The sequence below is a fragment of the Lutjanus erythropterus genome, chromosome 12 (assembly GCF_056507025.1).
Source record: "Lutjanus erythropterus isolate fLutEry1 chromosome 12, fLutEry1.hap2, whole genome shotgun sequence".
Taxonomy (NCBI): domain Eukaryota; kingdom Metazoa; phylum Chordata; class Actinopteri; order Lutjaniformes; family Lutjanidae; genus Lutjanus; species Lutjanus erythropterus.
The window spans coordinates 28841473-28868272 of NC_139328.1; the positions used below are offsets into that span (position 1 = coordinate 28841473).

The window sequence follows — 26800 nt, forward strand, 5'->3', positions numbered from 1 at the left end:
TCATCTGGCAGACTTTCAGGGAACATTCAGGATGTTCTTAGATTCTATTGCACAATCCCAGAACATTCTGAGTGTGTCCCTGCTGGTATGTAAGATTTTCAGAACATTCCCGGTGGTCACAATGTGAAGTTTGTTAAAGATGTTAAAGAAATTCCCTGTCCTTTACTACCAGAGTACAGCTTGTCTTCATCAAAAGGGTATGGGGACATTATTTGACAGACTTTCAGGGAACATTCAGGGCGATCTGGGATAGTTTCAGAGACACTCCCTCTAAGTCTCTACACTTCAGTCCCATAATGAAGAACCCGTACGGGAACTTTAGGGGAACAACCTTGACTGTTCTTCAGAATGTTCTGAATGTTTCCTCTGCTAAATATGGTCCCCTTAACCTTTTAAGGAACTCCACATTGTGACCAAGGAAATGTAAGGAATTTTGTCTCTTAAAAAGTCCTAAACAGAAGGTTCTCACATGACCCAAAGAGAACCACGTTTAGATGTTTTCTTTATATTTCAAAAGTCCTCTTTATAATGCCATGTTACCAAAAAAGAAGGAAAAGAGGAAGTCGTGTGGGGAACGTACTGCATACCCTGTATGTGATTAACTGTGAACCATATGGGAATTTTCTGTCAACATCCCAAATGTCCTCTTTGTAATGATGTAACCAAAGAAGACATTTTATAACAAATATAGGCATGGTTTATGCTAGTTAAGAATTATGTAGTGTGCTTCATTTTTCTTCTGCCATTTACACTCCTCAAACATATATCTACAAGTTCAGCTGCCAAAACAATACTATATTTCAACCACAAACTTGAATTAATCAAAATAATAAAACATGATCGAACCCCACCTTCAAAAAAGTCTAAATGTGTAAAATAGGAGGTAAATAACACGTAGTCTTAAATAAAACTGCTCTGGGCCATATATTTCTTTTTGTGCATGCAGTGGCAGGTCCAGATGAAAATAAAGTTGGTTTCAATGTAAAAAAAAATGTGAAAAGCTCTGTTTGCCCGTTTTACACACAATTTTGAGATGGTCCCCAATTTCAACTCTTCAGGTCCCACCTTCTGTCCACCTTCAAGGCAAGGTGTCATCATCAGTCAAGCCTTATCCTCTGCTGCACAACTGATCTGGTGAAAACTGATGAAAAGGACGGGATATTACTGCAAACTGGTTGCCTTGCGTTGCACACCTAATATACTGTATGTGTGATTTTTAGCAAACTGATCAGCTTTAAGACTTCTGGACTCACAGTCTGTTCTTAGACTTTTGAAGGTGAGATCATTGTCACAATGAACAGAGCGATAATAGAAGGAAAGAACTGAAAGACACGAAGAGAAACTGCATTTCATTTTCATTTCTCAACTCACTTTCAGACATCTAGTGCCAGATGTTGCTGCAAATAAAGTCTTTTTCACTGATTGCTAGCCTTTAAAATGTTTGCTGTGGAATTTGTTGTGATTCTTTTATTGCACATCTGTAGTGACACAGTCTCCTTAATTTTACCTGCACTGCTTGAAGCTTGCTGCAGAGCTCGCTTTTGCCTGAAAGCTCATTTGGTAGATATTTGCATTGAGAGGAGTTAGGAAAATTGTAAACTTGTATTGATGTTGTGATGTTAATTTATTCATGCTGGGGTTTTTTGTTGTTTGTTTGTTTATGCTCAGGATTTGTCACCAAAAAAGAAGAAAAGTTAAGATGAAAAGTAAGTATTAAAAAGTATAAGGTCAGCTGTTGTATACCTCTACCTGATGGTCAATAGACAGGTGCACAATAACAAAGGGGTAGAAAACAAACTAAAATGACTTTATTTCGAGATCAAAATGAAAATTTGTTTTTGGGTCTTAAACGGCAGGAATCACAAAAGTAACTGGTGAAAAGTGTTCATCATGTCAAGAAGGAAACCTCCCAGTTTGCTCAGACAGCAGAATTAACTATTAGCTCCGGCAGGGTGGTCAGAGTTTGTGCATGTGGTGCAAAGTAATGAAAGGAGGCGGACGGTTTTGCACAGAGCATGGTGAGGAAGAAACGAAGGAGAGCAGTTCACACTGTCACTGTGTGTTCTGGCTTTGTGATGAATTGTACAAACGTTCATCAGACTCTATGATCAGTGCGCCAGTGATCAGTTTGCTGTTTCAGTGGCACTTGGTGAGAGCTGACACAGGACCAATGGCTTTGGATTTAAAATGCGTCATGCAATTATACTTAGAATTTTTCAGAGAGAGAATATCTAACAGGTCTGAGGAGTCTCGTTGTGATTGTGTGTGGCAGATTAATGCTACACGTGTTTGTTATGAGTGACATTTTGCTTCTCATCTAATATGACTTTCTGCACTAATGTAACACGTCAGGCAAATATCTAGTACTGAGGAAAGGTTTTTATACATAATGACATGGTGAATATATTAAAGGAGGTTCTGTGTTTTTGTCTTGTGCTGCAGGCAAACAGCAGGAATGTCATACAAGCTGGCAGCGGCCGGGCCATTGACAAAATGCGACTAGTGACAAATTTAGGGACACACTCTACCAGCAGCATAGAGGTCTCTTCCTCTTCTGTACCATGCTGGCAGGCAGGCAGCTGGACGGTAGTGCCTAGAAGGGAAGCCCAGACCCACAAAAGACCTTGCAAGAGAACATTTAACCCAAAATATCTCACAAATCAAGGGTTCCCTTCAAGACACAACCCAGGAGGACACTGCCCGATGTAGGAGAGAGAGTTCAGGGCTGTGTTCAGCCCCGACAAAACATAGCAAAATGTTTATTTTAACAGAACAGTGATGCCTGACCTGTTGTGTCTGCCAGGCCTTTTTATACAGCAGCGTTTATACATACGTTTCTGCTGATTGGGTAACACTTATGACACACCAACCAAACGAAAGAAAACAAACCTGAAAGCCTATTGTGCACCATCATGCGCCGTTTTGAGGAAACATGTCGTTCAATCCTGAAACCGCAGTTTCTAAGGTTTCCTTACACTCTCGCTCTGAAACTTTATCTGGATTGAAACTTCTCAAAGTGCAAGTGAACTTCTCACACTCTTTTACTTTGGATTAGGATATCTTGTAAATATGTGAATAGTCTGTTTATCTTGTAAATATCTAAATAGTTTGTTTGAGCTCCTCTCTCACTCTTTCTCTCCAGATTTCTGGATTATGGTGGTTCTATCTCAAGTCATGAGAGTGTCATAAAAAAGAACAAATCTGTAAAAGAATTACAAATTATATGTAGAATTATAGTTAGACTTATCCAGTAAGCTCTATCTATCTATCTATCTATCTATCATGGTAATGAATAGTCATAACTATCAAGATCAAGACAGATTTTTTAAGATCACAAGCAAAAAAAATTGCTTCTGACATTCAGATCAAATGTCATGATCCATTGCACATTTCCAAATAATTCATTTATTAAAGGCTGTGCTTTTCTCTCTCCATCCTTTCTCCCCTTTGACATCTGTCCTTTTGGCCTGTTGCTAGGGAACAATGCAAAATCTGTTTCCAGTCTGCTCTGTTTTTGGAGATGCACAAGGAATAACAGACAGGTTCCAGGGGGGGGAATCAGGGTCGCCAGCTACTGCGACCCAATCTGAGCTGCAGTGGTTTTTAATGACGGGTTCTGCATGGGGTTTTGGAAGATGAGGCTCTTCACAGACTGAGCTGTTTGACTACAGGCCTCATCACGCTGCATTACAATAAAGCTCCAGCTTAGCATATCATCCCCCTTGGGGTGCTGTATTGTTGGAGTCAGGAATGAGAACCACCGCCGTTGCCTGATTATCTCGCTCATCAGGGCCAAGCTCTCTGCCGGAGGACACTGCAGCGCTTTCTGTCAAGGTGTCAGAATACAGGCATTCAAATCCAAAGCACGGGCAGGGAGGTTAAGTTAAGGATATACTTAAAAACCCAAAGGTGAAAGGAGAAACACTGGTGGAGAACAGGCTCAAAGTCAAGTTGTGTACAAATTTTACTGTAAGTTTTCAGAACAGATTCATTGTGTGTCACATTTAAAATAAGGAATAATTGAAATATGAGAGTGATGACAAGATTTGCATTCAGGTTTGGAGAGTAACATATTACTTAATACAAAAAAGGTAACTGTAATCCATTACCAACAGCGAGTTGGACTCCTGCCTACTGCCCTTTGCTGCATTTCATTTGCCACTCTTTCTCCCCCTTTCATATCCTGGAGTTGTTCTTTACGTGAGCATTTACTCAAGTAACAGTGAAAAGTACAGGCTCTGACATCTACTCAAAGTATAAAAGTAAAAAGTCGTCTTTGAGGGACATTTCTACCGGCAGTGGTAGCAGCTCACCAATACTCATACCAGCATTTTAGGCAGTATCAGAGATATTTTTCAATACTGCTATCTTTACAACAACAAGGTTTAACCTTCATTACACTGGCCAAACTGGCCTTAGTGTTCCCTTTTAAAAGTGCAGGATACTGTTTTAAAATTTGATCATTAAAACACAAATCTAACCACTTTGTTGCTTGTCCAAGTATTTTCAGTAATAAGCATCCACACCATTAAGGAACACATGTCAGAATGAATAACATTTTAATAACATTTTTATCTGGAATATTGTACTATAAAACACTGCACTATATCTATAGCTTTACCTTGCATATTTAAAATAATCTGAATTTCTTAACTGTATATTTAAGCACACACACATAATACAGTCTCTTGATGTGTGAGTATGCATATTACGGGTTTTCTGTGTTGACATGGTGCAAATATTTTTAATATTGAATGCATAATATCTTTCTAATACATTTAATTTGTGTCACTCTTTCAGATAACTAAATAGAAGTGTAAAAAGTATTAAAAGAAAGTGTAAAAAAAAAGTTTTAGGGGGTCCTTTGCTGAGGAAAAAAAGAGAGAACCTCTGTTCTATAAGGTCCAGGTGGAAACATAAAAATAAGCTGAAGTATTAGTGTTAGCATTAGCGCAAGCTGACAAAATCTGTTTGTGACATTTTTCATCTCAGAAAAATCCATGGTCCTTAACTAGAAATGGAGCCTGCTTTTGTTTACTTGTGGATAAAATCAAAGAGCCTTTGTTTCAAAAATGACTAAGAATATCAAATGGTGTAAATCTGACAGCATGTCCCGTGTGACAATGGAAAGCTTGACATGCATAGCAACAGTAACTAAGGGTTGTTAGTGAACAGTCAATTAAAGTATGACTAAACCTTTATTCAAATGTATCCCACCAAGATATGTGCTCTGTGCACGCAACCACACCATCATCCAACAGGTCTGTGACTCACACGCCACCTGCGGCTCGCACTCCAGCTCAGGATAGAAACATAGTAGACATTTCCACAATAAGAACAGTCAAAATCCTTTTACTGAAGATTGGGGTTTCATAACCTCACGGGCCCCAGGATACCCATTCAAAGACATAAGAGGAATTTCAAACAAAATGTGTGGCTGTCAACTGAAAAAAGAAGTTGTTTTTTTTTTTTTTTTTTTCATAAATACCAAAAGCTTGCTTTTAGAAGATTCAAAGTTTTGATGTGACAGCTCGCTGTAAAATGTATTTCTGTATCACAGAGGGATTTGTAACCTACTTTTAAAGCCATTGAGAGCCACTCGGCTCGGATGGTAGAATCCTCTCCTGCACTGGCACTTGTACTTGTCCAACACAAATCCATGGCCAACGATGGGAGTGCACTGGGGGGAAAAATGCAGAGAAGACAAAGTGGATATTAACAAAAAAAACAGTTTTGTAAACAAGAATATCACTGTTATTAACAAGAATATCACAGGAAGTAGTTGCATGGGGGCAGAAGTGAGAAACTGAAGAGGAAATAATGTGAAACGACAGGATGAAGAGGGATGATCGACCAACATGGTGACTCAGCCAACGCAACTCTGCTTTGTTTATTAAATCCAAAAACAAGTGGGAGCAAAATGATGAATTCTCTCTGAATATTTCAGAATCAGAATTAAAAAATTACTGGACACAACAACAAAAAATCTGTCAGAAATATGTAGATAATTAGCTTTTCTTCTAAAACAAGGTAAGCTTTGATTCTTAATTATCATAATCGGCTTTACTGACCAAACGTTTGCACATACAAGGAATTTGACAGCTTTTTCATTGCTCTCAGTGTAGTTACACAGAAATAGGCGTGACAGCTAAGAACAAGGAAAAGCATGTCAAAAAATGGGTGTATATGCTATCAACAAAAATATAAACACAACACTTGCTCTCATTTTTCATGGGTTAAAATAAAACACATTTGAGTCTTCTATGCACACAAAAGGTTTATTTCTCTCAAAATTATATAATTAAAATAAAATATAATAAAAATATTCCCTTCTCTGCCTCCAGTTGGCTAGTAAGTACTCGTTGCCTTCACTGATTGGGTCGGTTAGATTTAGGTGGGCCTGGGTGATAAAACAATGGATATCTATGAGTGCTAAACATGTCATCAATATCAATAGTTTCACTTAAATACACTGAATGCAAACCACCATGAAAGAAGGAATAAATACGCTGTGGCTCATAAGCAGCCTGTCATATCTCATGATAACGGAGCATGCTACAAGTGACACATGAACAGCCAATCATTTAACAGACAAACCCCCTCGAGTGCTCCCACTAAACTGCTAAACTGCAGGAATATTTTCCAGAAACCGGTAATACAACAATATTATTTTATCATCTAAGCTGCTTCCAAACTTGTGAGTACACATGTCATTGGTCATGAGCTATATGATGGATAATCATCAATATCTACTGGTATAAAATATTGCCCAGGCCTAGGTTTCAGCAGGAGGATTGTTTGTTTAGGGTTTGGTTTATAATATCAGCAGGGTCACACATACGTGAATGTGGCAGAGTGGCCATCTTTGCTATTTGTCAAGGCTGTGACTCCGCCCTTTCAAGGTTCGCCAAAGTTGAATTTGACGCGAAAAAAAGGATGCAAATTTGAAGCCACTCCCCTTACTTTGGTGACGTGTGACCATGCCTTTAGTCAATCAGTGGCAGAATGGGGCAGGTCATGACTTTGACCTCTTGGGGGAAAAAAATGCTATCTGTTGCCCTATTTGAAATATCCATAATTCAGTGCCTAATAAATATCTTTTCCCAAAATAGTGTTATTGTAACCAGTCCAAAACACACAACTGTACAATAATCCAGGGGTTTAATTGGCATCTCCATATTTCTCACCTCAGGATGGATTCATTTGGCAAAGGAGAAGTGCTCATCAGCATGGATTTTACCACATTTTTGTACAAAATTTGAGAGAAATAAACTCTTACCTGTGAACAGAAGAAATCATATGTCTTACTTCAACTCAACGGAAAAACGTGTTGCATTAATATTTTTGTTTAGTGTGTAAATATATCCAAAGAGCATCAATTATTGAATTTACTGAGAAGTCGCAGTTGGCTGTTGGAAATTGTTCATTATTTACTGACATTTTCCAGGAAGATTTTGAGAAAATAATCTGCAGATTAATCAAAAATAATGGTTTGTTGCAGCCCTACAGTGAAGAGGAAAACCAATTATATCATCCAGATATGAAAATGAACCAGAACATGAGGTCAAAAGCATAACAGCTGCAAACACATAAACAAAGATTGTGTTGACTGTTCTCTTCACACACTCAGTATTATTTTTAGTATTTCTGGTGTCACAACATGCTTCAACATGTCTTTTGAGTAAATATGATCTAGTATTAGAGTTTCAAAATATTTGCATTTGGAAAACACTGTCAATATCTGCATGATTCATGGCAACCAACAGTGGGATTAGTACAGACGCTCACTGATAGAGAATGCTGTAACATTTATAATGCAGAAGGCTAAACACAGACTACAGCGTCTTACAGAGTCCTCGTCGATCACTGAAATCAAAGAATCCAAGTATTATACAGGGTCTCAGTGGTTAAAACAGACATCATAAGCTGAATAAAGTACAGTTCCTCTGTGTTTTCACTGCCGGCTGATGATTACACTCCTGCTGCTGTGGTCTCAGTTAATGAACTTGTTTCAATCATGTTATTGAGTCTCCTACATCGTCGACATGCTTTTTCTGCAGCGTGAAGCAGCAGACGCCCCAGTTATAAACATGCCTGGTGTCAGGGGAAATCACAGGGCCCTGCCAAGTAACAGGGAAACTAATTAATATCTAAATTAAGAATTAAGGGTTGTTTGCAGAATTAAAGCGCGTCTGCATAATTCCAGCTTGCATTGATAACTGTGGGAGCTACATGGGCTTACACACCATCTGGAGAGAAAACACACTCAGCGACACGCGCACGCAGGCCGCAGTATGGATTCTGCACACTCATGTGAATGCACATATCCCTGTACTAAAATAAAGCCACGATAAATTTGACATGAACATTCATAAATAGTGGATTACATCGCATGCTAACAGTAAAAACAGTATATCTCCTCTGGGACGGCCGCTATGGAGAGCAGCGGGACTATATTTATACTCCGTGAATCAGTGACAGCCACTGATCGACTGTTTTTATTTTTCTGGTATTCAAAGCGGAGCCCACGTCGAAGGAATAGTTTGATATTTTGCTTCACTTTCTTGCTTAGAATGAGATGCCATTGTCATGCCCTCGTTCTCTGTGTGCAAGTACGGAGCCACACGTAGAACAAGGAGGCAATTAGCTTAGCAAGGACTGGAAGCAGGGGAAACAGCAGGCAAGGCCCTCTTCAAAGTTCAAAAATGAGCCTATCAGCACCTCAGTAATGAGCTCAAAGCTCAGTAACATGTTGTATTTTGTTGTTTGGTTACTTTACATTTTGTCTGTGGACTGATGAAACAAACAGAATCCACTGGTGCTTTAGAGGTGTTGTTAGGTGTAATTCTGAACTTTTGATCTTAGCGGATGATCCCGTTTCCTGACCAAGGAGGAGACAAAAGGACTGGATGATGAGACTAGCATCTCAGTGAAGATTCATGTTGACATTCTGTGCTGAGACAGTTTGAAGCTTTGTATTACAAAAAGAAAATGATTCCACTGTAGGAACTTTCCTGGGACTGGGAAACTTTTGAGGAAACTTTGCAGCTACTGGGGACTTAGGTAGTATTTTTCAAAAGTCCAGGAATTTTGGAGGTGGGACTTGCAGCACTGAACATTTTATTTCAGCCATTTTAAATTTTAAAAAGTTAGTTTGCTTACTTAAAGCTTAGCATTTCAGAGGTTATTAACCTGCTTTTGTCATGGTTTGGGGTTTTTGTTGATTATTTCCTGTTTTATTTTGGAGTCCTGGTCCTCTCTCATGTGTCTTGTCCTTACTTCCTGTCTTTGTCCTTTTCCCGCCCTGTTTGATTCCCACTGGTTTCACCTGTCTGTCCACCTGTGTCTTATTAGTTCTTTGTCTATTTAGTCCCTGTGTTTCTCTGTTTCTTTGTCAGTTCGTTGTTGCCCTTTGTGTGTCTTCCTGCCCTCTCCTGATATGCCTTCTTGTTGAACCTGACTCTTGTTTTTTGGACTGTTTTTGCGTTTTTCCTTTTGTATGTTCTTTTGTTTTTCTGGAACCTGGTTTTGACCCACCTGCATTTTTAAACCTTTGTTCCTTTGTTTACTTTATTAAATACATTTTGAACTGGATTTGTTGCTGGTCTGCATTTTTGGGTGCTCCATCTTGTTTGATTTTGACACACACTTAACAGCTCTGATACTACTGCTTGTCTCTTTTCCAGTGTGGACTCAACCCCATTTGCAAAGCAAACTACTGTACTGTTATAGTGTCATAACTGTAAAAAAAACAAAACACACATAAATCCAATGTAAAACATGATTCGATTCACTTTTCTGCCTTTATTTTTCTTAAGTGGAAGAGCTCTGCATGCTAAAGCTTCCTGCAGCACAGATCAGTTGTTTTTCAAAGCTGACAAACAGCCCCAAATCTCTAAACTGGGAAGCAGCGGCAAGAGGGACGGGCTGCAGAGTATAAACGCCTGAACTGAAGTGTAAGTGGTTGACAGAATAAACAACAGATACAGTAAATCATTGCTCCCGTGTTGCACCGGTGACGACAAGCAGACCTGGGAGTTATGATGTATGTTTCCACTTTTTTGGGAAGAAAGATGGTGAGCTTTACACCTTGGAGACTTCACCTCTAGTATTTTGCATTTTTCTTATGAGGTACTGACTGATTGAAGTTTGTAGGTACGGCTCTGAAATGCGAAATGCATCAGTTGGGGATTCTTACAGCTATTATGGGCTGAGCTGTAAAAAAAAATGAACAGCCAAAAAAAAACTGGAGAAGAAATACAAGCATAATGATTATACAGTGTACAAAATATCAGCAACGTGATTGTGTGTTTCAGCTGTTTTGTATCAATAGTTATAAATCTGCCTCTTTATTTTCATCCCCTCCTTATGTAACAAGGGAAATCCAAGGATGACGACTGTTAAAGGGATAAATGTCATCAGTGGCCTTCATAAGATCCAGTGTCACTGATTATGTTTTACATTCACGTGCAGCCACTGTGAAGCTACTGCACAGTGTGTCTATTGTCGTGTAAAAAAGATTCTGCCGACTATAATCAAACACAAAGCAAGAGTAGATATGAGAGGGAATTTTAAATGAAGGTTTTGTAATATTTGTGGAACTTACATGACTGTAAAAGCATCCAATATGAATCAATGGAAAGCTGAAACCACAGCGTAATTCCATCCATTACTATTTACTGTAATTCATCTTTATTTTGACAGTGCCTTTAACATGCACTGGGACCATTTTACAAGAAGATGACTACGAGTTCTCGATTCATCAATTAGTTGTTAAATTGTGGTGAAACATGTCATTCTGTGTTTCCCAAAGCCAAAGATGACGTCCTTAAATGTCATGTTTTGTCCACAACCCAAAGATACTCAGTTTACTGCCAGAGAGGAGTAAAGACACCAGAAAATATCCATTTAAAAAGCTGAAATCTTTTTTTTCATAAAAAATTACTCAAACCGACTAATCAATCAAAATAGTTGGTGATTAATTTAATAATCGATTAATAATTCATTAGTTGATTCATTGTTGCAGCTATGCTGTCTTTTAACTGTGGGGGATCATCAGAACTTTGTATGACTTGACTTGTGACTTGCTTGACCTGAGAAATGACTTGACTTGCTTGACTTGCAGCAGGGACTCAACTTGACTCACATGATTCTCACCATAGTGTCGTGAAACTTGCTTGAGTCTTGAAGGTTAAGACTTGCTTGTGCACTTCTGCTGCAGATGCATTAGAAGTTCTGTGAGGCTGTACTTCAGCACAGCGGTGCTCTGAGCTAAATGCTAACATCATCTGGCTAACATGTTCATAAACCGATTGTTAAAGGACCAGAGTGGACCAGGTGATCATGCAGATTGCAAACACCTTGTGTCACTCTCCCTTTCCAAGCATGTAGGAGAACCTATGGTGGCTGTGAAACTCGCACAAAAGGCAGTATCTAGAGTTAGTGTTTGGTGTGTTTATTCTTGGTTAAAATGGCATTTCAGGAGTAAATCCAAGAAGCACATGCATTTGAAAAAGGGGCGAAAGAGTCGCATAAGTGACCTACGGCAGGCCTTCATTCCCTCTGCTGGAATGCATCCAGATGTCATGTTTCTATTACCACCAATTTGAGCTGGAGCCAATAAATATCCATGACCACTGCAGAGACATTTGACCCGGGAACAAATGATGATTGTATCTTTCCCACTGAAGACAAAAGCCAGATGATAGTGGGTATTAGTGGTATTTTTGTCCACTGTAAAAGGAGCTTTATATCTCAACTAAATCTTACACATTGCACCTTTAACTTACTGATTGGCAGGTAATATTGACCATGTTCACATTATCTAAACTTAGCATGTCAGCATGCTAATATTTGCTAATTAGAACTACACATAAATTACAGCAGCTAATGATGGACAAATTCAGGGATCACCAAAGTCAGAAGCACCCTATTTACACCTGGTATTAAAATGTGATCTGTATCCGTATAAGTTATCCAGATTTTTGTATGGTTTGCGTTTACACCAGCCTATGATCTGAAGCCAGACTACCTCCAGATGTGGTCTGGCAGATCTGATCACATTCTGATCATTTACAGCATTTACACCTTGAATTAGCATGCATTTTCCCCATCTTGATAACATACAGATCACATTTTAATACCAGGTGTAAATGGGATATGCAAAAATTTCATGCCAATTCATCCACTGGTTGTTGAAATCTTTCCTTTCTGGACCAAAGTAGGGGACCAAGAGACTGACATTTCAGCCACAGCACTAGCATGGTTAAAAATAGGTCTGCAAAAGATCAGAGCATCTCATTCTCCCTAAGAGGGGGAAAGCATATTCACCATATTTATGCAAATAAAATATCCGTACTACTCTCTCCACAGAAAGTCATGAATAGAAATTAAAGAGCAAAATTCCATACTGCACAAAAACAGCAGTGAGTGCAAAGAAAGCTGGGCACACGCACCAGCAGGTGTTTTTGCCTCTCATAGTGAGGCTGATAAATGCTACTGTCATATGAGCAGATGAGTCATGTTTCGTGGTTTGGGGGCTTCTAAGTTCAAATGTCTAAACAAGTACAGTACTGTATGCTCTTACAGCTACAAACACTAAATTTTACAACAGTATTGAGATATTTTTCATCATTCAATCATTCCCATGCTCTGTCATTTCTTAAGTCAAAGTTTGCATACAAAACCTGAATGGTAACCTATTAACTCTTAAAAAACAGAAAATGAGCCACAGCAAGTGACAAATCATCAGCTGCTGGAAACCTGTGCATTTGTGTGTTTATTCGTGAGTATTCTCTCTCAGAGGAGATAAGCGTACCTGTGAAATTAAAGTCAACAAAACACAGGAAGGGGCAACTGCTTTGAGCCAGAGCCTGATAATTTTGTATTCCTCCAACCCAGAATGAATCTGGGTCTTGGCCAGGATGTTTCTACCTCTGACTGGAGGAGCAGGTGGCGAGCCGCGGACTCAGCCTCCCTGAGGGCCCCGAACACGGTTGGAGTCCAACTTTGAAACTTTCAACATCTGCCGAGCAGAAAAGATGAGAGACGTACAGACAGACAGACAGACAGATAGACAGATAGACCCAATTGTTGCATTTATTAAACCTGTCTGTGCTACCACAGCAGAAGGAGTTTTTGGTCCCCAAGTGCATTTTAAAGCACAGCAAATAAGAGCGTAAAATGAATAAGTGTATACGTTAATTTCCCCATGAACATAAACCTTGTGTGAGAGGTGTAACGTTTGTGTTTCCGGCCTACCTACATAACCCGAGCCCATACATCTCTCAGAACTAGTTCAAGTACAGATCCCATGCGTGCAATATGGAAAACATGCACATCACACAAGAGATTGACAAGGACCATCAAAACTAGATTAATGCCACCCAATATCCCTGAACTGCCTCACTAGCACACCACTCCATATGTCGTCTATCACCAGGGCTGCTTTTTCCAGCAGTATTACACACACACACACACACACACACACACACACACACACACACACACACACACACACACACACACACACACCTAAAGGCAGGGAGTATAACGATGCCAAGGCCAGCCTCGTTTTTCCTCAGCCACTATGAAAGCACTATGAAACGGTCGTTTGACGTGTCTCAGTTTGATGGATCACCTTCATCAGACCGCAAGCTCAGAGTGTGAAAGTGTTTTATAATTGCACCTCACTTTGGATGCAGTGTGGGCTTTTAATTCCACTTTTTTTAATACTAAAACTTGACTGACAGGGTTCAAGGTTGCGTTGTCAATCACAGAGAGCACAATCACGGAGAGCCTTATTTTGTTAGAAGGGCACCCTGGGGGGAGGTGGTGTTTTATTATATGGCTGAGACCTACTTCTTGCATTTTCTCAGACCTTGTATACTTGATCAATGGCATCTGGTCATTAAAATACAAATTTTGAGGGAGAAGATACAAACTTTAATAACGCAGTTATAAGTGTAAACAGTTTGTGATGGCTTATGCATCACCGCAGTGGGCTTATGATATTTACCTAATTCTAAATGTTAATAAAATACACATAAGTGCCCTATTTTCCTTAAACTGGGCACAAGCACACGCAAAGAAAACCAGACTGAATTGCCATTTTGTTTTCTTTCATTGATTTAGCCTGATATTGTGTTCATGTTGGTCCATTTCTGTTTGGGAGAGGAAGTTATTATCTGCGCCAGGCACAAGCTTGGATGGGATTATGCATTTGGTTGCGTGTGTGTGTGTGTGCGTGTGTGAGTGTTATATCTGTCTGCAACTAATCTTGAATACTATTGGACCCATCAGCCTCATATTTCTTGAAGACATTTATAACTGTATTCTCAACGACATTTTCTTGATTTCTGAAAAATCTATTTTATTGACTGGTCTGTTTTATATCGACAGTCGACTCCTCTTAACTGGCTGCAAGTCATCAGCCACTGCCAAGCTAAAAACAAGGCTTACTCAGTAGTCTGTTGTGAGACATATTTTTAGCATTTGTTGTGGTTTAAAAACTGACATCCATGGAAAAGTTTGGTCTAAACTAGAGCATCTGCAGTTTTATTTCATACCCAATATGCTATGATCCACCTAAGTAAGGCACAATACAAGATGATTAAATTCCTGTTTTTCATTATCTTCTCCTTTAGTGTCACAAACCAAAGTTAAAGGTGCATGCCACGACCTATTGTACCACAGCGTCTTACATCACGACTTTATAAGGAAGTTGTATTCTAGATATTTCATTCAAATATTTAAAATGAAGCCCATCGAACCTGTAATTGCTTGTTTGAAAACCTGCACTGTACTATAATATACAAAAAATCTTTGCAAATTTCCAGTTGTTACATCTGGCAGTTCTGCTGGCATTGCAGTAGGTGCTTCACTCTCAGTTGCCAGATGCACTCTACTGAGTGACCCCTTCTAGTTTTGTTTTGTTTGTTTTGTCTTTACCAGTAGCTCATGACAGTGCTGTGGAGTTTGCTAAAGCTTAACGTTTTTCTCAAGGATTAAAGAAATATTCTGATTGAAGAGTTGCTCTGTAATTCAGTGACAACATCCTGTATAACTATAGCAATATCATCCACAGTAGTTGCCATTTTTATTGCCATTGTCACAAATATCTGTGGGAGCAGCGTCATGTGTAGACCTAACTATCCTAGGAAGATGACATCCTCACTCTTAATGCAGCCTTCCAAGCTCTGACTTACTGTCAATGACCAAAAATACAACAAACCTTCATAAGCTGCAGCACAAGTAGTGATTCAAAGGTGTGTAACTAAGCTAAGTGAAAAATTCTATAACTGCATTAGTGAAACATTGGCCGGTTCTCAAGCCATCTAGCTTGAGAACCTTGAGGTAAGTCTGATGGGTCTGAGTTGCACTCCACACTTACAACATTTCCAGTGTGTCCAGTGGATGCATTGCATTATGGTACCACCATCAAAATTTTTGCTTTTCTTGGATTTTGTTTGTATTGTTGTCACAATAAAGTGATGGTTCTGGAAAGAAGCCGCAGGTCTTTGATCCCATGTGAAACTCTAATGCCTCGATCAGTGGCACACCAAAGGACAAGCTAAAATCTGTATTCATATCTCTGAAAAATAGCGTTTACAACCAGCCTCACAGAGGCAATGAGCACTAGTCAATCAGAGGCAGAGTTCACAGAGTGCTGGTGTGAAAAAAAAGGAACATTGATTTGCCACACTCTTAATAATTCCCATCATTCAGCAACTGCACAAACAGGGGATAGAATTTGCATCTGTACTGGGAAATTAGAGTGTACAAAGTAGTGATACAGTAAATTAAAATTAATTCATAACTGCTATATAGTTATATTTCTGCAATTACAGTACAATGTGGTCCATTTTCTACAAGAAAAATAAATACTACAAATTACACCCAGCTGTTCTAAAGATTTAGTCTTTTAGATACTCCCCTTAAAAAAGTTTTGTAACTGATGTTCAAACGTAAACTATGTAAATGTTGAAACACCAGTCCTATAAAACCCAGCTATCACTTGCTAATCTGTCTAGCAAGTACAACACCACAGCAGAGCACAACATCACCTGATACTATCACACAAAGTGTAAAACATCTTTCTCATGTGAGTGAATACAATTCCTCCACAGGCTGAAAATGAATTATCTGTAACTTTCACATGGAGGCCTCTCATGTTTGGACTGCAGCCGGTGGTACCTGTTTCAGTTTTCTCGCCACGCTATTTGATAAAAAGCTGTGAACACGACACCAAGATGGGAGTTGGCAAGAGAGAAAAGGAGGGAGACAGGGAGGGAGAGAGCACTCTGCGTCCCTCAGAGATCTATAAATACACTGAAAGCATTAAACCCTAAAAGCATTACAATCACTCTGTCCCCTGGGCAGGGAATCTGCCTGCTGCTGTTTCACAAGACTACCAACCGCTGAAACAGTGGATGTCTGAGGAGAGAAGACCTTGGACTTAAGCTTGTCTGGAATTTCTCCATCGATGTAAGAGGCAAAAACTGCGATATATAGTCGGTTATTGATTGGTGGTTTGTTGTGGTTACAGTGCTGTGACTGGAGATAGTCACCATGAGGGCTGAGCTGAGTGCTGCTGTTGCTTTCCCTGCATCCTGAAAGGACATTAGCTGAGGAAGCAAAGGTGATTGGATTGTAAATTCAGAAATCCAGGGCTGTGATTTATATGTAAGTTAGTTAAAGTGGGGGAAATGTTCGAAATGTTCTCACTGATTGGCTGCGCAGCCTTCGGAAATGTGTCTGGAGTGACATGCAAGTCTCACTTGGCATTTTAAGAGTTATGAGATGAACCCTCAGCTTTCCCACATAGACATCTGGGTGGGTGGTCCCCAGCTCCCTGCGTGGACTCGACTGGGAGGCCTCACTCAATTAAGATCCAACTGCTGCTGCCGACTTGACAGGCTCTTACATTTTGCCGTGGCAGCCGCTGAGCTGCAGGCAACAGATTAGAGAGTGAATGGTGTTTTTCTGTGGAGGATGAATCCTCCCTGACGACTGTCCCTCTCTGCTGTCACTCCTCATCCTCCCCTCCATCCCTGTCTCGTCCTCCTCTCCATCCTATATGCATCCTTGTCCTTCCGCTCTCCTTCCTCACTTTTTGCCACAGTGCATGCGTCATCAATCTAATTAAAGATCAAAGAAGAAATATGCCAGACTTGCCAGAAGATACTGCAGAGGAGATTCACAGGCTACCTACAGTTTTGTTAAAAAAAAAAACAAAGATATTGAAAGAATATTGAAAGAATATTGTAGTTTATTTTGTGTTTTGAAAAATACTTACAAATGGTATATTGTTAGAGTTAAGTAAGTCTCCAGAGTAAGGAATTAAAGGGCCACTCCAGCAATTTAGCAGTAGTTAAGTAGTAATTTGAAAGACTGACAGGAGATGACTTTAAGACTTTATGACTTCTGATAAAAAAAAAGCTTGAAATATCAAAAACAACCTGGTGCAGAACTGTGACAGACAAGATGAACTGACCTCGGAGGGAGGCTCACAGGTTGTCAAGGATATCTAGGGAACAGTGGGAGGAGCTCAGTGTGGCTTGATGTCCCAAGATGCAACTTGATAGCACCTTTTCATTAGCCCCCTCCTGCCATTTCTCTCAAGCTAAAATATTACATACTTTATGACTGTTTTTTCCAGCTGAGTGACACTTCTCACAACTACTGAAGTCATTATGATGTGTTAGATTGATGGAATTCCCCTTTAAGGTTTTCATATCAAAAATGGTCTGTGCCATCATGTATGCTGCTCAAACTCTACAACAGGTTGTTTTCCTGTTAACAGTCTAATTGTTATTCATGAAGCAGCATGGCACTTTCACATTTAAATTCAGATCAATAACGTCTGGTTATTCCAGGGTAATACCATCAGTAAATACAGTAATTTGATTAAAACGGAGATTAAGAAAGCCCTAGAAATTTGCTCGCAGTATCGTTCTGCTGAACATTTTATTGAGGAATGGAAAGTTATTGCAAAAAATTCCCTTTTTAATAAAAGGTGTTTATGGTCAGTGCACCCACTGGATATTGTGGATAAGTCTGACTCTAAACTACTATGTGATGGTCTTAAATTATTGATGTAGTTTTCATATTAACAGACGTCCAGCAATAAAATTCATGGTAAATAGTGCTGTGTCCACTGTGTGTTTACCACTCTGATGGTGTGTCGCTACTTTCCTCAAATTGTGCTGCATTTGATCAGTGACAGTAGACATAGTGGACAGAGCCACTGTTACGTCACCCACTGGTTTGTGGACTTTAAGTCTTTGAGTTTGGCATTTTGGTGGTATTATGGGTTGTAATCTTGTTTTTTGGTTAAAAGCTTGGTTTTGGCTCAAGGAAATAAAAGTCACCTGCCTGGTCGCGATATTTCTTGTATTAGAACTAAACAATACACCAAATTATGTTTATGAAAACATTTCGTAACCGAATCTTGATCTATGTTTGAATGGCAGTGCCTGGTTTGCTGGTCTGAGTTTTGGGAGGCTCTGTTGGAAACCATAAACACAGCCACCTGGTCATGTCTAGAAGGAAACCCCAGACCCATGCAATATTTATTCAATATTTTAACCCAAACCATGCTCCTTCTTTTTAACCAGGTGTTTTTGGTCCTTGAACCTACCTAGCTATATATTAAACAACATTGTTACGCTTGTACAATGTGCAAAATTAAGAAACAATGCACACAAATCTCACAACAGTTTCACAAATCTTGGGTTCCCTTACAGACACGACCCTAAAGTCTGGTTGTAATCTTTCTCCTATTACAGATAAACAGTACACTAAATTATGTTTCTAAAAACAATTTATGCAAGAAATAGGCAACTGAGTAACAGAATTTTGATTCATATTTGATCATCTCTACCTAATTTGACAGTTTGATCTGAGTTTTGTGTTTGCGTGCTCAGCTCTGAATCATGCAACACTTTATCATCTATTTTACTCTAAATTGAACCATAATCTACAAAATGAAAATCATGCTGTATTGAAGAAGACCATGAACTCATTAGGAAACTATTTACCATGTACATCAAGTAAAAAATAGGGTCATTTTCATATAAGACTCACAGTCGGACTACAGTGGGATTTCTTTTTGCAGGAAGTGGACCCCTGCTGGACATTATAAAGAGTGCAAGTTTCAGACACTTCTTTTCCTTTGCTTCACTTTTGAGACCTGAACGGTACGTCCACTTCTTGTTCTACTGTTTATACATTCGATAGCTTGGACATGAATCATGTCACAGTCTGCACAGAACCATCTACGTGCACAGTACAAGAGGAACTTGGCAAGTCGATTCACACAAAAATAACCAGTGAATCTGAATCATAACATACAGTACACCTTTAGTGTGATGCTTTCGTGCCAGACTTCTTGCAGAGGCGAACATGTTTTGCATGAGTGGGCTGATTTGGAAAAAGAAACCCCTCAGCTTTGTAGTCATGGAGGTGTATGAGATCCCTCCAGATGGTAATAGGTTTTAATGGATATGGTACTGTATGTTAAAGTCACAATGTGAAATCATGCTCTGTTATGTATGTTCCCAGCAGCCCACAGAGGAGAAAAGTGGTTTTGAATAAATTGTATAGTTGAATGCACAGAAAGCCTCTTACATTTCCACAGCGGTACAGTAAAACTCTTCGCTTCAATAAATTGAGGGTTTATTTACCTCGGTTTGACCTTTTTTTTTTAAACCAAAAAAAAAGTATATTTAAATATGGTCTCTTTGATAATGAAAAAGAGGGAAAGAATATTTAAACACACACACACACACAATTGCATGCATTGCCAACTAGTGTACAGATGCACTGAGTCTTGAAACACTTCAACTCAGGTTTAGTTGTAGATCTTCTCCCCAAGGAGAGACAGAGAGCCTCTGGCAGAACAAAACAGAAGAGGAGAAGTGAAACAGGAAAAGACAGAGCAGAACAGGTTATTTTCTGTCTCCTCTGCTCCTCAAGTCGCCTTTTTTTTACCTGCTAGAGATAAGGCAGGTAAAAAACAGGTCTTGCGAGTGCAAGCTTTCCTGACAAATACAGAATGACACATCTTAGAAGAAACTCCAAATCCAGCATATTCCTTCTACCTAAATATCCATTACTGCTAACATTCTGCACAGGATTTTTTTTCTTTTTTTTTGCAGTGTCTTATTCAGCTGGGTATCCCTTTCCTTACATACAGTATTTATACTGACTTTAAGACTTTTGAAGTTTAAATCCTCTTCTTTCTCTGCAATGTGCCAGAGACGATAAGGATTGCAAAAGACACACAGTAAGGCAGGGACAAATAATTTATGTCCCTTTTTTCACCCCATACAGCCTGACACTGCAGAGGCAGCCTGATTTCATTCTTGCAGCGGGGCAGAGAAGGTCCATATGTGTCCAGGTAATTAATTTTTCAGAATAAAGGGATTCACATATCACTATGAACAGTTGCAAAGCTGCACCAAGAAATAGTGGTGTTTCTGCTTATTTTTCCTTTGTCAGACTGTGCTGTCTGTGTCTGCATGAAGGTAAATCCACAAATAAGGCGTCCACTGCAAAGAAGCTGCAATGATAACAGTCGAGGTCACCAATTTATACTGAAGAGGAAGATGTTGCTGCAGCATTTAAAGCAGCAGAGAAAGGCAAGGAGTGTCTCTCCATCATAACTTGGTCAGTTTAAATGATGATTTAAAGGAGCAATATGTAACAACTGCATATCTGAAAATTAGTACCGCAGTCCAAATAACAAGACAGAACCACACTCTCTTCTGAGTGTTGCTAAGTAACCTTAGCAAAGGGCACAGGATTACAAAACTTCAAACAAAATATGCTTTCTTTGTACATAAAAGAAGCACCTTTAGGTTCTCCACAAAAAAACAAAATGTTTTGGAGCTGGTTTAATTTGTGTCAACTGCTGCGATTGCAACATCGCAACTTTCTGGAGGGACTGGTCTATGGTTGAAGCCAGTTGTTTCCCCTTGACTTCCTCTCTCCAGACTCAAGGCAGGCTTCAGGAACACTGCAGGAGTGCAAGACACGCACCTCCACTGTAATTTGATCAGCTGTTTATAACTGTCAAATGTCTGTCAATGTAAAGTTAAGCCCATTATCCTGAAAACAAAAGCCCACTGCTCTGAAAATACACACTGGAGTTGGAGTTCAGTCACTGCCTGCCAGACTCCACTTGTTCGTGAGCTGGCTTATAAACTTTTAGGGGACTACAGCTCCAGTGCAGCATCGAGCCATATTTCAGGTCCAGAAAGATTTAATGGCCTAATTCCGCATTTCAGTACTATATAGTTCTCAGTCTTTTCATGTTTTCAGCAACAATTTTCTAACGTGTGTGATATGTTTAGAAGAAAATTTCAGAATTTCCTTTATACAGACTTAAATCTGTGATGACATATCATGTTCATTTTATGATTTATTACAGTAAATATATTATAGACATCTCCTTTAATGTGTTAGGCTGGCAAAAAGCAAAGAATGGCATGTTGACAGATGGAGGTATAATTTCTGGCGTGTCTTTCTGCCCTCCTCAGTGGAGTTAATTGGCTTTGTGGAGATGGAAACACAGAGACAGGGGTGAGGGCGAGGGAAAAGGCTAGGGGAAAAAATGGAAAACAAGTGGGGAAAAAAAAAAAGAAAGATGAAGCGGGAGCAATAGCCAAAGACAGAGAGAAATCTAATGTGTGAATAGCCATGGAAACAGAGAGTGTGGAAAACGAGCAGGAAAAGGAGAAGAGGAAGTGCAGCTGATTGAGAAGAGAGAGCGAGAGGAGAGACAGAGGGGGTAACCCTCCTTGGCTGTCACAGCAGTTTACACTCATTAGCAGAGCTCTGCCTTTGAAGCCCTTTATCTCCAGCGGCACGTTTCATAGGATGGGGAGAGAGACAACACACACACACACACACACTATACAAACATACTGCACATACATTTAAAAAGCACACAAAAAGAGAAAAAAACAGACAAACATACTCAGAGGCATCCAGTCACAAATCACCCACACCAATCATTCGTCAAGTTCTCGTCTAATTATATAAGCAGTGGTTCCTTATGTAAGATGCTTCCCCTACGACTGACTATCCATAATGCATGAAGTCTTGTATTTGGTTCATGGTGACACATCCTACCTTCCTCCACAGCCTCACTGTATCCAGGCAGACCGGAAAAAAAGCCAAGAAGAAGAAGAAGAAGATGAAGGAAGCTAAACTATATATGGCTAATCTAAATCCCAGCTTTACTCATTGGAACTGGCTAAATTTAATGTCAAAATATTTTTTTCAGTAGACCTACGTTCACTTGAATGTAAAATATGTCATTTCTGCTGCTAAGTTTATCTCACGTAAAAACAACAGAGACAAACAAAGGAACAAATAAATGAACAAAGGCCTATGCTGTGTCTCAGTTTAAGTTCTTCTGTACTTCAGCTTCCTCTTTTGAGTGCATAGGTGTGTTCACATTGATATTAAAAAAAGTGAACTGGAAATACCTGGTCGTTTTTGCAGGAATCTTAATAAAAAAATGTTTAAGTCATAGTTGCAATATTACTTTTGCTACATGTGATGCTGAACCAATCCACCAAGTGAGATTCCAGAGTGTCGTCGCCAGCATATCATTGTTGAACATCGCCAGGATGAAACACCATGTGTTTCCACCACCTTTTGGAGATGTTGTGACGTTTTAGCAACGATGCAGCAGTGTAATAATGTAAAGTACTGGGAACATTATGCGAAGGACATTTAACAGCTGCTGCAAAAATATTATGGAAAACTTGTTACAATGTAATGTTTCAACAACTCAACTAATGGTAACATTGTAACTATAATGTTGCAGTAACGACATCACAAATGATACATCACAGGACGTACTGTATATGTAAGGATGGAAGTTTCCAGTAAAACAAGAAGGACCAACCTTCATGAAACAACAGAAAAAAAAACATGGCTGCTTGCCATCCCCTGCAGTTGGTTTGTCAGGAATTTGCAATTATTGCAACAACTCTAATTAAATTATAGATGCATTTAAAAATGGCTGGAAAGATATGGAATTATGTAAGTATGCAACTCAACAAAATATATTACAGAGCTCTACTCGATTAAAGATGTTTTATTGCGAAAATATTATATATAGAAAGTTAAAGATCCACTAAACAATATTTTTATATTAACAATGTGTCATGTTAAAAGGGACAGAAGACATTTCATGAATGAATGAATGAATGAACTAGTAGACGATTAGGCTATTTTCATTATCGATTGATCTGCTAATTATTTTAGCAATTAATCAATTTAGTCTATAAAATGTAGGAGGGGGAAAATAAAAAAAAAAAGCTCATCACAATTTCCCAGAGCCCAAAGTGAAGAAGAAATTTTTACCTTAAGTCTTAAAGTTTATCTATTGTGTGTGGTGTTCTAAGAAATTATTTTATCAGCCAACCATATTTTTCCTGGCATCTTTTTACTGCACTGTTTTCAGACTTTGATTTGAACCAGAAAATTGAGGTTAAGTCCCAGAAGTACTAGACCAAAGTATGGGCAATAGGCTGGCTGAACAACGCCTGAAAACAGTAGGAATAAGCAAACAGTAACAAGATGGAAAAGATAAAAGAAAAGAGTGAACCACTGAGAGAGAAGTAACACAAAATTACAAATGGTGGGGAAGAAAGAAACAAGACATTGAACATTTGACATTCAAACTTTAAAACAAAGCCTGAATCCTTACATTTAAGAAGGTGGAACAAGCAAATGTTTGACATTTTTGCTTAAAAAAAACTGAAGCCATAAATCCAGTATCAAAATACTGTAGCTGGCAATTTGTTTTCTTACAGTTGACTGATCGATTAATCGACTAATCATTGAAGCTCTAGTGTTTCATTAATTATTCCAAGATAGTTATCCCTGCTGATAGTTATTGCACCATTTAAATAGTCTAAATAAGCGAGCTAAAAGGGAAAAAAAATAATAAATGAGCTAAAAGAAGAGTAAATATTCAACTTTTTCATGTGTTCAGAAACACAACTTAATGCTAATGTAGCTACATGTCTACTGAATGTGTAAATAAGCAACTGTTTGCTAACATTTTTGCATTTACAGCTTATTACAGTTTGAGTGCAAAAATGATCCTCACTATCTCAGAAGCAACTATAATGTTTCATTACAGTGAGACGTACAGGCAGTTTAGAGATTAATCGCCTGCCGTCGCTACACCTCCTGAGGTTTCACTGCTGCCTTCACTGCAAAAAGAGGCTATTTCTCCATTACACAGAATAAACAGGGGTTGTCATAAAAGTTGTTCAGCTCTAAACTGACTGAACATCAGAGTAACGGTGAGAAGGGAACTGTTGTGGTGATACTCGGCACGCTCTGCAGAACACATGATGCTCCGTCACATTACTAGAGACTGTCTCGTTATTATCTTCGTCTCTGAGACAGAGCCTCAGGGCGTGTTTGTATTGATGGAGAAAGCAATGAGCCTCACATTGACTTTCCACAGCCCATTTCCCAAAAAATGTATTTAGAGAGATTTAGAAATGAACTGTTTTTTAATGGGGAGTTTGGGACAAAAGGCAATTCTTTTCTTGGTCTGTGATAACAAGCTTTTATTAAAGTTTCACCTAAATGTAGCATTGTGTGTGTGGTGTGCTGTGATATTATTGTAGCACCCAAATCATATTTCCTGGAAGCTCGACTGCACTGTGTTCAGACTTTGATTTCAACAAGAAAATCGAGGTAAAGTCCCCAAAGTACTACACCAAAGTATTGGCATTGGACTTCTGAACAACAGCTAAAACAATTGATTACAGCAAATAGGAACAAGATGGGAAAATAAATGAAAACAGTGAGAGAGAAATAACACAAGATTACAAATGATGGGTAGGAAAGAAGTAAAATGTTGAACATTTCACATCCAAAACTTTAAACCAAATTCTAGATTTTATACAGCAAGTTGCTCATAAGTTGAAACAGAGACATTAATATCACTGATAAATCAATTAATCAATCAATACTCTGACTAATCCATGTAATATTAACTCAAAGGCAAACTGCTCGTGTTTGACAACTCTTTATCACTTCCACTTATATAAATGAGAAATGACTCTCACCTTTATATAACAGTGATGGAGCTGACAGCCATATTACAGATGTTCAGACACCATCAGCGGACTGTCAGCTCACATCTCTCACCACGTCCTTGTAGATCAGGAAGTTTTGCCTCACAGAAACTTTGTTTTACTTTGAGAACTTGTGTTTGTGTTCTGTGTGTTTTAGCCATGTTAGAGGTGTGGCTTTATGGGTGGAAATGTTGGTCAAAGTGAAGTGTCTCCACTAGGGATGTCACAAAAACCAATACTTTGAACGCTAAAGGCTGCTGTGTTTAACATATGTAGCCATAGCTTGTAGTACTAGACTACTATCAAAGTAACATACCTGCAATGGGTGATTTGCAAAAACATTGTGTTATGGATAAAAAACATATTTATATAAATTCACAGGTGCAGGCACGGGTAGAAATAAACTAATCGCTGTCAGGCAGCAGGTTCGAACAGTAATATAACAGATACATTACCATAATATGTTTTTTTTCTGGAGAAATTAGAAATGAAAATGACAATGCCGCATTTTTAAAATTTAAATCAGCTAATACAGTAATATCAAGCCTAGTCAGCTGGCAGGATGTTAGTGTGAAAGCCTACAAAACAGTCTTTGACTCCATATCCTACCAAGCAATTGGACACAAGTCTTTCATCTGGTGGTGATGTACACTAGTTTATAGCTAAAATGGATGAGACAATATTAAAAATAGCCAGTGCCAAGTTGTGGACAATACATACATTGTCGAAGTCCAAGTTGGATGTTTCGTACGATTTTGGACAGTGACAATAATATTGTCAGTGGCTTTGCTGCTTGTAAAAAGTTTCACAAAGTATTAGCTTTTGGTTGCTGCAAGCTAGGCTCGTCGTCGCTATGGAAACACATTGGCAGCTGCAGGAGTACAAGCACTGCGCCTGTTGAGAACAAGCGTGTGACCAGTGAGTGACTGTTTGTGTGTGGTTAATGACGGGTGCAGATCGGGGCGACTCTGACCTGTATAGAACTTGAATATTTTCCCATTCATGAGTGTGATTTCTGCCTGAGTCATGTCAGATTTTCATCAGCTATGGTGGTGGACTAAAAATGAAGACAACAACTCCACAACGTCATCAAACTATACGTCTTTTGTTATTGTTTTGAGAGAGACCCCCAGTGACATAATTTACACATTATGCATTTGAATAAAGATATCCAGGCTTTTTTTTTTTTTACCATAGTATTGAATTAGGTATTGAGAAATTTTAAGAATGTCACTAGTTTTGGTATTCAATATTGACTGTGATGAACTGGTGACTTGTCCAGGGTGTTTCCCCACCTCTCACCCAGTGTCAGCTGGGATAGGCTCCAGCTCTCCCTGCAACCTGTCAAGGATAATGGACAATGGATGCACAGATGGTATTCAATATGAAATTTCTGGTATCATGATGTCCCTGGTTTCTATAGATTGCCACCAAATTGGGTGCAGACATTCATGGTCCCCAGAGGATAAAGCCAAATGACTTTGGTGATCCTGTGACTTTTCATATTTAGTACAACCACGAGACTGACATTTTTGTTTTTGAGTAAAAAGCCTTGACAACTATTGGATGGATTGCCATGAAACCTGGTCCAGATGTTTAGGTACTGTCCCTCCTTTGTTTACACATACATTGGACAGATGCAATACGTCTGTATTCATTCTGCAAGAAACATCCATTTCTAT

General features: G+C 39.0%; 1 protein-coding gene across 1 annotated transcript in view; it reads right to left on the reverse strand.

The window, feature by feature from the left end:
- gpr158b (G protein-coupled receptor 158b) overlaps nucleotides 1–26800 on the reverse strand; it is an 85783-nt gene that overhangs the window by 40895 nt on the left and 18088 nt on the right. The window contains exon 3 of the mRNA XM_084732502.1: nucleotides 5578–5680. Within this exon, the coding sequence (XP_084588628.1) occupies nucleotides 5578–5680 (103 nt within the window). The remainder of the gene's footprint in view (nucleotides 1–5577; nucleotides 5681–26800) is intronic.